General features: G+C 35.8%; 1 protein-coding gene across 1 annotated transcript in view; it reads left to right on the forward strand.

Annotated features, from left to right (window-relative positions):
• NCBP1 (nuclear cap binding protein subunit 1) overlaps positions 1–14,269 on the forward strand; it is a 31,802-nt gene that overhangs the window by 12,047 nt on the left and 5,486 nt on the right. The window contains exons 7-16 of the mRNA XM_034410803.3: positions 599–668; positions 930–1,145; positions 2,220–2,317; positions 3,011–3,074; positions 7,762–7,872; positions 8,005–8,069; positions 8,943–9,005; positions 10,660–10,734; positions 11,593–11,696; positions 12,410–12,532. Coding sequence (XP_034266694.2) covers positions 599–668; positions 930–1,145; positions 2,220–2,317; positions 3,011–3,074; positions 7,762–7,872; positions 8,005–8,069; positions 8,943–9,005; positions 10,660–10,734; positions 11,593–11,696; positions 12,410–12,532 — 989 coding nt within the window. The remainder of the gene's footprint in view (positions 1–598; positions 669–929; positions 1,146–2,219; positions 2,318–3,010; positions 3,075–7,761; positions 7,873–8,004; positions 8,070–8,942; positions 9,006–10,659; positions 10,735–11,592; positions 11,697–12,409; positions 12,533–14,269) is intronic.

A 14,269-nucleotide genomic window follows, 5' to 3' on the forward strand; every position in this document is an offset into this window, starting at 1 on the left:
CATAAGAATTTTTGTATGTCTTGGGCTCTGATTTTACAAGCATCTTTCTACATGGTAGCTAAACCAACTCTCCCAAAAACCTACATTAGTTAGGAATCAGGTCATTGAAAATGCATACAGATTGCCTTTGATATATGACTGAACATTTAGCTACTTTTCATTATTACGACGGGCCTCTCTGGAGGAACCCACAACCCAGTTCCAGAGTTATGATCCCCACTCCCATGGTCATATGACTGCATGTTGGGCATCCGGCAACTAGTTCGCATTTATGGCCATTTGCAGTGTCCCATATTCATATGACCACAGTTTTGCTGAAAACTAGCATCTACTTTTAATGTCCACCACAAAAGAGGTCATAATATCGGATCAGTCGCATAGCTAATTCAAATTACAACTGTCACAATTTAGGACCATGATGGGTAGGCTGCATTACTGCATAGGTCAAAGAGTATCTATACACACTTTTACAGCCAAATGCTTTTCCCAATGCCTACTCTCAATTGAGTCGTACTATCTGGTTTTTTCAGAGTCTGTCTGAGTTGAAGTGCAACCAATTATCAGTAATCCTTAAAACGATTGTGTTCTTTTCTGGCAGACGGCGTCAGAAAACTCATGTGCCCATGCTACAAGTTTGGTCTGCTGATAAACCACATCCCCAAGAAGAGGTGAGTATGATTAGGGGCTTTGAATTCCTGTACTCATGTCCATCTGAAGAAACATTAGAGCAAATGCGTAATGCATGAGGTTGACACTAGTCTTCCCAATGGGTTTCCCTGCTTTTTCTTTATTCCGAATTTCCCACCCTGAAATGGTTCCTAAGAAAATTGGGTAGGGTGATTTCCTATAGCACGGAAATCAGTCTGAGGTTGGGAACGTCCTTGAATTCCGAATATGAAAATGTCTGACGGATGTCTGTTGCCTTCCAGTACTTAGATTGCCTTTGGGCTCAGATTCAGAAAATGAAGAAGGACCACTGGCAAGAGAGGCACATCCCGAGGCCCTACCTGGCTTTCGACAGCGTGCTTTGTGAAGCGCTGCAGCACAACCTGCCTCCTTTTATAGCCCCACCCCACACAGCTGATTCCGTTTACCCGATGCCAAGAGTCACCTTCCGGATGTTTGACTACACTGATGATCCTGAAGTAAGTCAGTGTTGTGGGGCAACATCCTTGTAGTGCATTGTCTGTTGGGAAGTGAAATGTTTTCGTCTTTTGGTGGGATCCACATAATATGTGCCTTTGCCTTCTGACCTTTCGGTTTGGCTTGTTACTGAGCCTGAAAATAGTTGTGAATTTGCTTCACATTCTTTAGCAGCGTTGATGTGGTTAAGGGTTTGCTTTGTCTTTCTAATTGCTCCCTTTACTCCACATATCACTGGTTTTTGAGGTTCTGCCCATTTTATTAGAGCAGAAAAGGCTGCTTCTAAATGAAAATACTAGGTATCCTTGTGCTTACAAAAGTAGTTTCCAGCTCACTGGCTTCTCTTACCAAATAATTTTATTGCATTTTAAAAAGCATGCACATTAAAAACAACATATACAATCAAACAACATAAAACAAACAAAAGAAACAATAAAGAATAAAAGGAGAATAGGGATAGAAGTGTGAAAAAGTATAAAGAAAACAGGTCTCCAAACTTGGCAACATTAAGACTTGTGGACTTCAGCTCCCAGAATTCCTCAGCCAGCCATGCTGAAGTTGAAGTCCACAAGTTTGGAGAGCCCTGATATAAAACAATATAACACCATCTGGTTTTTCCACTTTTTACCCATATATCCCAACAAAAAAGTTTCTGATCTAAATTGTATACTAATTTTCAAATGTTTTTGAATTATATTACTGTTTCTCTTCAGTATTGTCTTAACTTTTTACAAGTCCACCACAGGTGATAAAAGGTTCCTATTTGAGTGTTACATTTCCAGCAACTATTTGGGTATCATTTATACATTTTAGTCAATTTATCTGGGCATAAATACCATCTATACATCCTGTCCTCTCCTTCCCTTCCTGTCCTTCCTTTAAAACCAGAATAGGGTAACTGAACTTTCTGTATGCTGAAAAGTACATTAGAAAGGTTACATCACCACAAACTACTTTATTAAAACCGTTGGGAAAATGTTATAATGCCAATATGTCATCACACATCATGCCTTTTGGGATGAAGATGGATTTTTGGGCTGTGTCAATAAATTAACCTCTGTTGTTTCTTTTGTCAGGGACCAGTTATGCCTGGGAGCCACTCTGTTGAAAGATTTGTGATTGAAGAAAACCTCCACTGCATCATCAGATCATTTTGGAAAGAGAGAAAGACATGGTAGGGCTCTTTGCTTCCATGTATATTTAATTTAGCCTCCCCATTGGATGCCCTCCTTGTGTAAATCATTGTCCACATTTTCAATCAGATTGGATACAGTGCCAAAAGTGTTATAATTCAAAATATTTTGCAATACGCTAAAAGTATTTTCGCACAAATCAGTTACAGTTTTGTCCAAGCAGGGTTGTTTGTAGGAAGTCTGCATTCATAACTGGCTGTGTTGCACTGTTGTCAGGAAGGGAGGGAGAGAGGGAGGGAGAGAGATGGAAATTAAATGGGTTCAATTGAACTGGATCAGTCATTACATATAAAAATTGAATATTTTTGGAGGAGAACAGTCTAGAAAAGTGATATTGACCTGTTTTCCCTACATTGAGAAGCGTTCTTTAAAACTTTGTGTGCTTTAAAATGCAGATTTACATTATGTTTGTTAACTGTGAATAGCAATTTTGAAGGAGCTCCTTCCCTGGTTATTAATGGCATCTGGAGCTGTCATATCTGTTCCGATATCAGTCTATCCAAAGAGGGACTGACATTGCATGGTGACAGAACCTTTGGCAACTATTTCTAAGACTTCCTGCACGAAAAGAGGTTCTTTGAAGCAATGGATCCCGGCACATAGCACAAAAAATTATGTTTTTGCTCCCTGCTTGCCTTTTTTATTCTAAATTATACACCTATCTTTTTCTGTAGTGCTGCCCAATTAACAAGCTATCCAGGAAACAACAAGATCCCTCTGAATTACCACATTGTTGAGGTAAATGCTATATTTATCAGGTCACTTTTTCTTACTGAGTGCCAATGATCTTCCTCTCTGCTAATTGATTTGATTTGATTTCGATTTTATTATATTTTTATGCCGCCCTTCTCCCGAAGGACTCAGGGCAGTGAACAGCCATAATAAAACAATATACAAGGCAAATTTAAAAACCATATTAAAATAATTCAAGAACAGGAAAGCAAGGAGGAAACAGATAGTAAAAGTCAAGAAGAAGAACCAATAGAAACAAATCAAGAAAAAGAAACAAGACAGAGGCAAGAAAAAGAGAGAGAACAGAGAGAAGGTGCAAAAGCTAAGGCACGGATGGAAACAAGAAACACAAAAAGACAGATACGATAGGCAATGGATGAACAGATCAAACTCTTTTCGGTAAACATTAATGGCTTAAATGCCCCAAAGAAAAGGAATCAAATTTTCACAAAATTACGAAAATTAGAAGCAGATGTGATATGTCTGCAAGAGGTACACATTCAAAAAGATTATCAAAAAATCCTAGAAAACCCCAAATTAGGAAAACTATATTCATCTCTGGCCCAAAAAAAGAAAAAAGGAGTAGTGATTTACGTAAAAGAAAAAATACAATCTAAACTAGTTTATACCGATGAGCAAGGTAGAGTGGTGATGGTTGAACTAGAAATAGGAAAGAGGAAAATGTTAATTGTAGTGATTTATGCACCTAACCAAAAACTACAGGTTTTTTTTAAAGATCTACATATAAAACTAGCAGAATTAGAATATGACGATATTTGTGTAATAGGGGATTATAATGCAATAGTAAATGCAAAGAAGGACTACAAAACGGGGGGGAAAAAACAAAAGAAAAAAGAAATACTTCCAAAAGAATTCTTTACTATGGCTGAAGAACTAAACTTGGCAGACTATGGAGGGAAACACATGAAGAAGAGGCCCAATACACCTTTTACTCCCATCCGCATAACTCCTGGTCAAGACTGGACATGGCATGGATGACCCCAAATATCAAAATAGAAGTAGAAAAAATTGAGATAGGCACAAACCAATGGGCAGACCACAATCCACTATTCATAAACTGGAAAGGGGAAAGAAGACGTAAGAGATGGACAATGAACCAAAGATTATGTAAAGAAAAAGAATTTAATTCAATGTTAGAAAAGGAAGTAAAAATATTTTTTCAGATAAATAAAATAGAGGAAACCTCTTTACAAAACACATGGGATACTTTAAAAGCATATATAAGGGGCCTAGTAATAGCATATACGAGGAAAAAGAATAAAGAGAAGAAAAAGCAATTAGATAATTTAGAGAAAGACCTAAAACAAATAGAACAAAAACTCCAGGAAAAGCCCCAGAACAAAACAATAAGAGAAGAATGGGAAATGATTAAGCATAAATTGAATTTGATAAATCAAATAGAACTAGCCCAAAAAATAAAAATGGCGAAACAAAATTATTTCAAACACGCAAATAAAACGGGCAGATGGCTAGCCTATAAACTGAAAAAAGAACAGAAAAAAAGAATGATATACCAATTGAAAGACGATAAAGGAGAAATTCAGCATAGTAAAGAGGCCAAAAAAGAAATTATTAAGAAATTTTATGCGAATTTATATAATCAGGGGAAAATAGAGGAAGACAAGATAAAACAGTACATAGGGAAATCAGGAATGCCAAAAATCACAGAAGAACAAAGAATAACTCTCAACAGGCCAATAACCAAATTAGAATTAGATGAAGTACTGAAAAAGCAAAAAAACAATAAAACACCGGGACCCGACGTGCTACCAGTAGAAATATACAAAACAATGCAAGAAGTATTGGGAGAGAATATGTTGCGATTATATAATGAAGCTATGGAGAAAGCCAAAATACCAAATTCATGGACAGAAGCCATAATAACAATCATTCCAAAAGAAGATACACATCTCCAGTTAATACAAAACTATAGACCTATTTCATTATTGAATGCCGATTACAAAATATTTGCAGCAATCTTGGCTGAAAGGATTAAATCAGTATTAAATACATATATACACCCAGACCAAAATGGATTTCTGCCGGGACGCCAAATAAAGAACAACATGAGAATAGTACTTAATGGTCTAGAATATTATGAATCACACCCGGAGAAGCAGGCAGCGTTGGTTTTTCTTGATGCCCAAAAGGCGTTCGATAATCAAAATTGGAAATTTATGATTGAACAACTACTAAATATGCAAATTGGGGAAAAATTTGGGAAAATTATAGCAGAAATCTATACCAAACAATCAGCAAGGATAATTATGAATGATGACATAACAGACAAATTTAATATAACAAAAGGAGTCAGACAAGGCTGTCCACTTTCCCCCTTACTATATATTCTATCATTGGAAATCCTGTTGAAAAAAATTAGAGAAGATCAAGGAATTGAAGGTTTAAGGATCAATAGAGAAGAATACAAAGCTCAAGCCTTTGCTGATGACCTAGTGTTTTTGACAGAAAATCCTATGGAATCTATACCTAATTTGTTCCAAAAAATAGAAGAATTTGGAGAAGTGGCCGGACTAAAAATCAATAAAAGTAAATCGAAGCTAATTGTAAAAAACCTTACGGAAATCCAAACAAAAGAATTGACAGATAATATACAGATCCAAACAACAACAAAAAATAAAATATCTAGGAATCTGGTTATCTACAAGAACATCAGCAATTAAAGAAAACAATTATGATAAATTACTAGAACAAAGAAAGAAAGACTTAGAAAAATGGGAAAATTTACACATTTCATTCCTAGGAAGAATTTTGGCCATCAAAATGACTATATTACCTAAATTTTTATATTTGTTTCAGGTCACCCCAATTAAAATAGATAAACCATTTTTTTGGAAAGCTGAATAAAATAACATCTAAATTTATATGGCAAGGGAAAAGGCCACAAATAAAATTTAAGCTGCTTCAGGATACAAAAGATACAGGAGGAGCTGCACTCCCTGACTGGGAGGTATATTACCAAGCAGCAGTACTATCGTGGGTCAAAGATTGGATAGAATTAAAGGATTCTAGAATTTTAACAATTGAGGGACACGAACTCCAAACTAGCTGGCACTCCTTTATGTGGGATGAGAAATACAAAACATATTCATATTTTAAAAGACACACAATAAGAAACTCATTATTACAAATTTGGCTTAAAATTAAAAAACAACATTATATGAAGATACCAAATTGGCTAGCACCGGCAGAATCAATTAGGCACCCAAATTTAACAGATAAGACAAAAATAATTAGATATAAAGATATAATTGACTATCAAGGCAAATTAAAGACAAAACAACAATTGGAGACAGATTTACACAGAGAAATAGACTGGTGGACTTATACTCAAATACAATCCAAATACAGAGAACATATAAAAACATACGAAATTTATAATCAAAAACAAGAAATAGATAAAATTATATTAGATTCAGAAAATAAATTAATTAGTAGAATTTATAAATTTCTTCTACGCTATAAATTGGAAGAAGAGACAATCAAAGAAACGATGATTAAGTGGGCTCAAAACATCAAACACCCAATATCTTTGGAAAAATGGGAAAAGTTCTGGCAGGTAAACCTAAATTTAACAAAAGCAACGGCGTACAAGGAAAGTCAACTGAAAATGTTTTATCGGTGGCATATGTCTCCAACCAGATTGGCAAAAATACAACCTAAAAATAGCCCGATTTGTTGGAAGTGCAAAAAGGCACAAGGGACTTTCTATCATTTATGGTGGACGTGCCTGGCAGCAAAGAAATTTTGGTCTAACATCAAAAAATGGTTGGAACAAATAACAAAAACACAGATTGAAAAAGAACCAGAAACATTTCTATTTGGAATCTTTAACAAATCATATCCTAAGGATATCAAATATCTCACAATTCATATATTAACTGCTGCAAGAATAACTTACGCAAAAAATTGGAAGCAAGAAAAAATACCAAGTGAAACAGAAGTAATAGGGAAAATTTTAGAATGCGCTGAAATGGATAGGTTAACCAAAGAATTACAAGAAAGAGAAAAATCAGACTATTATAAAATATGGAATAATTGGTATAATTGGTTAAAAATCAGAAATATACAAAAAATATAGGGGAAATATTACCGATTTAAATATATATATATAATAAAAAAAGTAGAATTGTAGAATGTCACTCTGAAAAAATGCTTAAAAAGAAATTACACTCTTTTTGTGTATATGTTGTATAAATGTTTGTTGTGTATATGTTACGTATGTCTTTTTTAATATTTATATTCAATAAAAACTACTTTTAATAAAATAATTCAATTTTTGGCCGAATTTAAAATTCCCATTCTACAACCCTTATAAAACCATGTTAAAAGCCCATATTTAAAACCCGATTAAAATTATTGTCCCATCAGACCGGCTTGCTGGAATAACAGGGTCTTCAGTGCATGATGGACGGCATGGAGGTTGGGGATCCTTCGTATATCCGGGGACAATTCGTTCCATAGGGCAGGATAGTAGTTCCTCATCTCAGAATGGAGCTTGAAATGACCTATTTTGAGTTCAAACCTTTTCTGGTTCACCTAGAAAGCCCCCTGTGGAATTGGAATGGGACATTTTAACATTGACAATGAAATATTCTGTGCACTTTTATTGTTGCAAGTGTGCTTCATCATATTGCGTTCATATTTTCCCCAGGTAATTTTTGCTGAGTTGTTTCAGCTTCCTGTTCCGCCTCACACTGAAATCATGTACACAACGCTTTTTATTGAACTCTGTAAACTTCAGCCCGGATCTTTACCTCAAGTTGTATCCTTTCCCCCAAAAAGTCTCTCGTAACAGTTGATACCATTTGATAACAAAAGGAATGGTCTGTTTTCAATCATACTGCAATTAAACATTATAACATAAACAATTTAAACCTTAATTCAAAAATGACAGCTTGCACAAGCTACGGAAATGCTGTACATGCGCTTAGATACAATGAATACTATCTGCATAGATCGGTGAGTAAAGACATTCTCATCTAAATTTTCTGAGGATTTAGTGACTTGGGTTTCTTTAGCACAACAAAATCTGATAGCTATAAAATGCCCCTGCTTTTACAGGCTTTCATATTTTAGGTCACTCCACTCATTGAATTAGTATTGCAATAATTGATTTCTTTTATTACGTTCTTCTGAAACTTTCTTATATGGCCCAAAGATCTTTTTCAAAAGGCAACTGGACTTTCTTTTTCATTGAAGACGTTTCACTTCTCATCCAAGAATCTTCTTCAGTTCTGACTTACAGTATATGGCATTCATAATCAATTAGTTAGACCTCACTGCAAAGTTAGATTGCTAATAAAAATAGGACAGTCATATTAAAATCTAGAAGATAAGTACTCAATTATTATTGGATGTAATGCTAATTGTTTGAAAATGATTCAAAAAAAGTACTTTAGAACAGCGGCCCTGTTTTTGGGCACCAAGGACCGGTTCTGTGGAGAGATATTTTTCCATGGATCAGAGGGGGCATGGTTTCCTGTGCTGCCTGATGCGGCTTCACTTGTTTGTGCGGCCCAGTTTCTGACATCCCAAGGCCCAATACTGGTCCACAGACTAAGGGTTGGGGATCCTGCTTTAGAATATGCTGGAACTGCAGCACTATCAAGGCATTAGCAAATCATGCAGATGCCTCTGAGATAATTCTTCAAATGATTATATTACTGAAAATGTTTGGAAATTGTCTATCCTTTGGTTTTTAAGAATCTACTCAGACTTGTCCACCAATTATTTTACATATTTTAATATAATGCCAATAATAGCACTGCAAAATGAAAAGATTTTGATATAAGATATATAAGAAATTTACAGAATTTTTTTTCTCCCATCAAGGTTTATTAATTGGTTTTCACACCATCTTAGTAATTTTGAGTTCCGTTGGAGCTGGGAAGATTGGTAAGTGTTTGATTCCACGTATATATGGAATGTGTTTTTAAGTATTCCGCAGTGCTTATGTAGCAGCACATTGTCAGTCTCTAAAGCACTTGTACCATACTTATACCAGTTGCTGATTTTCTCCCTTGTGATAATGAGTGTTACATCACCATTCACACTAAAACTTCTTTTATTCCTGGAAGAAAGAGCCAACTTGGCTTGTATTATTAAAAAAATAGGTGGCTGTGCTGGATGGCATGGACTTAGCTGTGCTAACCTCATTGCTATGCAGCATCAAGCCAGGCTCTGAAATTGAGCCTTTCTTTGATCCATAGGGATATTATGAAAGTCAGTCTTCAGGAAGCCATGAGGTTTTTTTTCCTGGGCGCTATTTAGTAAGATAGACTACATCTTGATATCTAATTCTGCTGCTCAGCTTTCTCTTTGAGCTGCCAGAAATGCTCTCAGGTATGGAGTTGGAAAAGCCCAGAGGTCCACCACTTTCAACTATTTATAGATGTTCATGGTCTAGGAACCTCATGTTTAAATTGCTCTGATATGTTCTATTGCACTTGTCTGGTTGCCACCATTGATCTAAATATAGCTGACAGATTGCTATATGGGACATCTGACCATGCTCCTTAGTGCCATTTAGCTTCTGTGACAGACTTTGGTTATGACCTCCAAGGCCTTTAGCAATTTGAGATCCTAATACCTGTACAATTGTCTCCACTGACAAAACAAAGCAAATCTTTATTACAGACATAAACCAGGATAGGAAGAGTGGAATACAAACAATAATTTTAAAAGCTAAAAATTATAAAATAAGCTTAATACACGTTTTAAATATACACACTCAGTACATACATACATACATACATACATCTAAAAACCCTATTAAAAGGGATAAAAACATTAAGTAAGTATATATTAAAAAGCATAACCTCAACTGTTGTAGAATGAAGTAACCTCTATGTGGTTGTTCACCGGGATCATCAGGGAGATCCTACTACATGTACTGAGGGCTGCAAAATGCCATCTGGCAATGTTCATAGTGTCCTTCAGTGTATTGCTGTCTCTGCTCCAGAATGTCATATTTTGGATGAGTTTGAAATTCAGTTTTTTACCCTGGTCTGGTTTATATAAATGTATTTTCTTCCCTGATCTTTAAACAACAGTTTGATTTAGTATATTGTTTGATTTCAGTATATTATTTTTACATATTTTATTACAGTTTGTATTGTAAATTGTTGTGCAATATTTTGGCACATAGTAAACAGACGGATGGATGGATGGATGGATGGATGGATGGATGGATGGATGGTTGGTTGGTTGGATGGTTGGATGGTTGGATGAATTGATGGACAAATAGATATTTTTCTATTTTGATAGGGTGGCAGACAGGAATACTGTTACCCCAAGTGGCGGAAAACCCTACAGAATAGTTTCACTGCAAAAATATATTTTCTGATCCTTTAAATAATTGAAGATAGTTTTTTCAAAGTAGTTAATGTGGATTATAAATCAAACTCCAGTCCTGCATATCCTTAGTATATTAGAAATTTTGATGCTATAAAAATTTAGAAAACTATCTTATGAACATGAAAGTATCTATGTGCCATATAGTCTTATAAGTCTTTCCTTTTCTGGTTACTGTCTTTTTTTTAATATGTAGGTCAGATTCAGTTTCTGAGGATCTTGACAGACCGAGGCCTAAGTTTGTAAGAGAAGTACTGGAAAAATGCATGAGGTGAGTGAGAGATAGCAGCATTTGTATACCTATGTATTCAGCATGCTATTTCCATCAGTAAGTAGTGTTATGCAAGTGCCGAAAAGGAGTAAAATAGAATAAGCAAAGAAATTAAAAACATGGAGGAATAAAAAGAAGAGGAAAGGTTCCTGAATTATAGTTTACTGAAAACATGCCTGTTTAAAGTTAGTTTCTAGGCACCATCATTGGTTCTAAGAGTTTGGAAAAAATGATTCATTTGAGGACTAACTTAATTAGCAAGAAAATAAAATTGAAATTGCAGAAGACTAAATGATCTTAAGATTGTTCAATAATTTCCAGCATTTTAGAGGTTTGGATTAGATAGAGGGTTGCACTTCCAGTTAATCAAGTTAATAGCAAGACAATAGCAGGAAGATTTCCCCCCCCCCAAACTTTTTCTAGCACCCTTATTTGAGCACCCACGTATATAAAATGTATTTTGCTCTTAATTGAAATATCTTACCCCTTTAACTGCTAGAAATTCTCTTCCACTTCTGAGAGTTGTCTTTCCCTTTTTAAGCAGAGAGATTGGCAACAAGCTTTCTTCAAACAAAGAAAGGGAAAGAAAGTAGCATTAAAATCTTCAAGGAAACTTATCATTTCCCTGTTTCTGACAAATTATAGTTCAGGCACAGTCCTAGTTCTGTGAGGAACTTTTTCTGTGCATTCAGGATCAGGATGTAGATATTAGCTTTGGGGTGCTTTACTAGTGCATGTATGTATGCCAAATTATGAATGATTGTTTGGGTTATATCTGTAGTATAATCATAATCATGTGACATAATTGCGGCAAGGACATCTTCTTATCAACCTTCTGCAAAATCTTTTTTTTTTCAGGCTTTCCTACCATCAGCGAATAATAGATATCGTTCCTGCTAGTTTTTCCGTTCTCACTCCTGCAAATCCAACATGTATTTATAAATATGGAGACGAAAGTAACAGTATGTAGTATATGATATTTATATAATTTACACTTTACAAAAAAGACTTGAACTGTGACAAGGAACATTTGTTATTGTTGGAGGCAAATGGTATTTTGTCTTATTAAAACAGGTGGGGGATGGGGAAGGCAATAGGTAACTCCATCTAAAGAAAGTTGCTGTAGCCATGGGCAGGTATGAGATTGTGTCAACCAAGGACCATCCAAAGCCCAGTGGTCATGATGACATAAGGGGACATTGCTTAAAGGGGTAGCTTCTCTTCTGAACAACATATAAAACCCTCTAGTATTTTTATTTTTTAAATTTTTATAAGAGCCAAGGTGGCACAGTTTTTAGAATGCAATACTGTAGGCTACTTCTGCTGACTGCCGACTGCCAGCAGTTCGAATCTCACCGGCTCAAGGTTGACTCAGCCTTCCATCCTTCCGAGGTCGGTAAAATGAGGACCCAGATTGTTGGGGGCAATATGCTGACTCTGTAAACCGCTTAGAGAAGGCTGTAAAGCACTGTGAAGCAGCATATAAGTCTAAGTGCTATTGCTGTTGTTCAATCTCACATATGGTCCTAATGATTTCTCTGGTTGATTTCCATAATGGTTGATTTCCAAGAAAATTTAACGTGCTTTTACAATGTAAACTTGGAAAAGCTCACTTGTAAAAAAAATGCCCAGTTTTCAAAGATGGTAACTTTGCTTTTTCTATCTTCGGGTGTAGAATCTCTTCCTGGATATAACGTTGCACTCTGTTTAAGCATTGCCATTAAAAACAAAGCAAGTAATGATGAAATCTTCACCATTCTGAAGGATGTGCCCAATCTTAATCAGGAAGAAGACGATGGTAAGCCGCCTGATATTTTCTGTGTGCCATTGCTAATTTCCATTTATAGAAACATTGCAAAACCTCAGGAAAGTTAGTTAGATTTTAGTTAAATCTTGTTGTAGTCTGCCAGCAGCCTGCGGAGCTGGCAGCAGAGTTGGACAGCGATGAGGCTGAGGAAGAACATGGGCCAGTCCTGGAAGCTGGGGAAGGCATGGGTGAGGGCTCTGCATCGGAGGCAGAGATGGGGCCAGGGCCATTGGGGAGTGATGCGGAGACTTCAGAGCCTCCAGAGGCTGACAGTAGAGAGGCAGAGGAACAGGAGGAGCCTATTCCTAGTGCACGTATGAGAAGAAGGCAGGAGCAGCTAAACCAGAGAGGATGACTCGGCAGTAGGGCCAAGAGATGATTGGCTCCTCCCATAAGGCTTAAAAGACCAGCAACGCCTCTTGGCCTCTTTGCCGGAAACCTGTTTGGCTGTATTTCTTTCTTGTCAGCATCTTCTGTTCCTGAACTGTTGCCAAGAAAAGCTTTTGGCAGTTTGCCTAATTATCCCAAGGTCAGAGATAAACTGAAGAATGGTGTTTTGAGGACTTTGCTTTCATTTAATTTGGAATACGCTGAGAATGAGTTAATTCTCAGATGTTTTAATAAAATCTGTTTGTTTTTTGGAACTGTTTTGCATTTAATATTAACTACGTGGGCCTGGGTCACAACAAATCTAGGAAATGGCTCCTGTTCTTATTTTCATACAGCAATTTGTAGTAGCTCAGTAGAATTGTATTTACCTGGGACTGTTGATATCCAGCACCACTCCATACATACAAACAAGCAAATGTACTTTTGCATTTATGTTTTTTTTAAACTGAATGACACTATAGATTCGGCATGGAAAAAGGGAGAAGTTGCAATTCAGATAGGAGGAAGAAAATGGCCACAATTTGGAGTTTCGGTTCAGTTTTATCATCTACCTTAGTATATGTTTGAAATTCATTCATTGATATATACGATTTAATTTGTCTTAATGAAATTGTAAAAAAAGGCCTATTATGAAATTTCCTCACCAATTTTTTTTAATTTTTTTTTATTGAAAAAGTTTTTCAAATACAGATTTTTCTCCCTTTTCTCCCCCCTCTTCCCTAACCCCCCCTCCCCCTCCCCTCCCCCTGTGGCTTCTCCAGAATAAAACCCAAATTAATAACAGATTATATAATACTTTACCATCCTTTTTACTCCACCCCCCATATGCTGACCCTTTCTTTCTAACAATATTATTATATTCCCCTTATACTATACATTTCAAAGCAACATTCAACTATAAAATTATATAATAAATCCTAATTTGGCAATTTCAACTCATAATCTATCCATTTCCTCCTCCCCCATACATATATCTCTTAATTCAAATCTTTTACATATATTAATATAACATAACATCCCTTTTCACTTTCCTGCAGGTCTGCCACACATAATATTTTCAATATCTTTGTTCTTCTGCCCACACCACTAAAAAATATTTCCATATATAGATAAAATCCTCAAATGACTTTAAGCTTGTAATCCATATGGTATCTTCTGTAATGTCTTTCAGATGGATTGTTAATTCCATCACCCATGTTAGGGTAACATCAAATTCTAGTTCCAACAGTATGTTCAGTATCTTCAATTACCATCTGCCCCATTTGCACTTATGTTTTTTTTAAACTGAATGACACTATAGAATCGGCATGGGAAAAGGGAGAAGTTGCAATTTGTCTT

The sequence above is a fragment of the Pantherophis guttatus genome, chromosome 2, assembly GCF_059756535.1.
Source record: "Pantherophis guttatus breed Tessera chromosome 2, ASM5975653v1, whole genome shotgun sequence".
Taxonomy (NCBI): Eukaryota; Metazoa; Chordata; class Lepidosauria; order Squamata; family Colubridae; genus Pantherophis; species Pantherophis guttatus.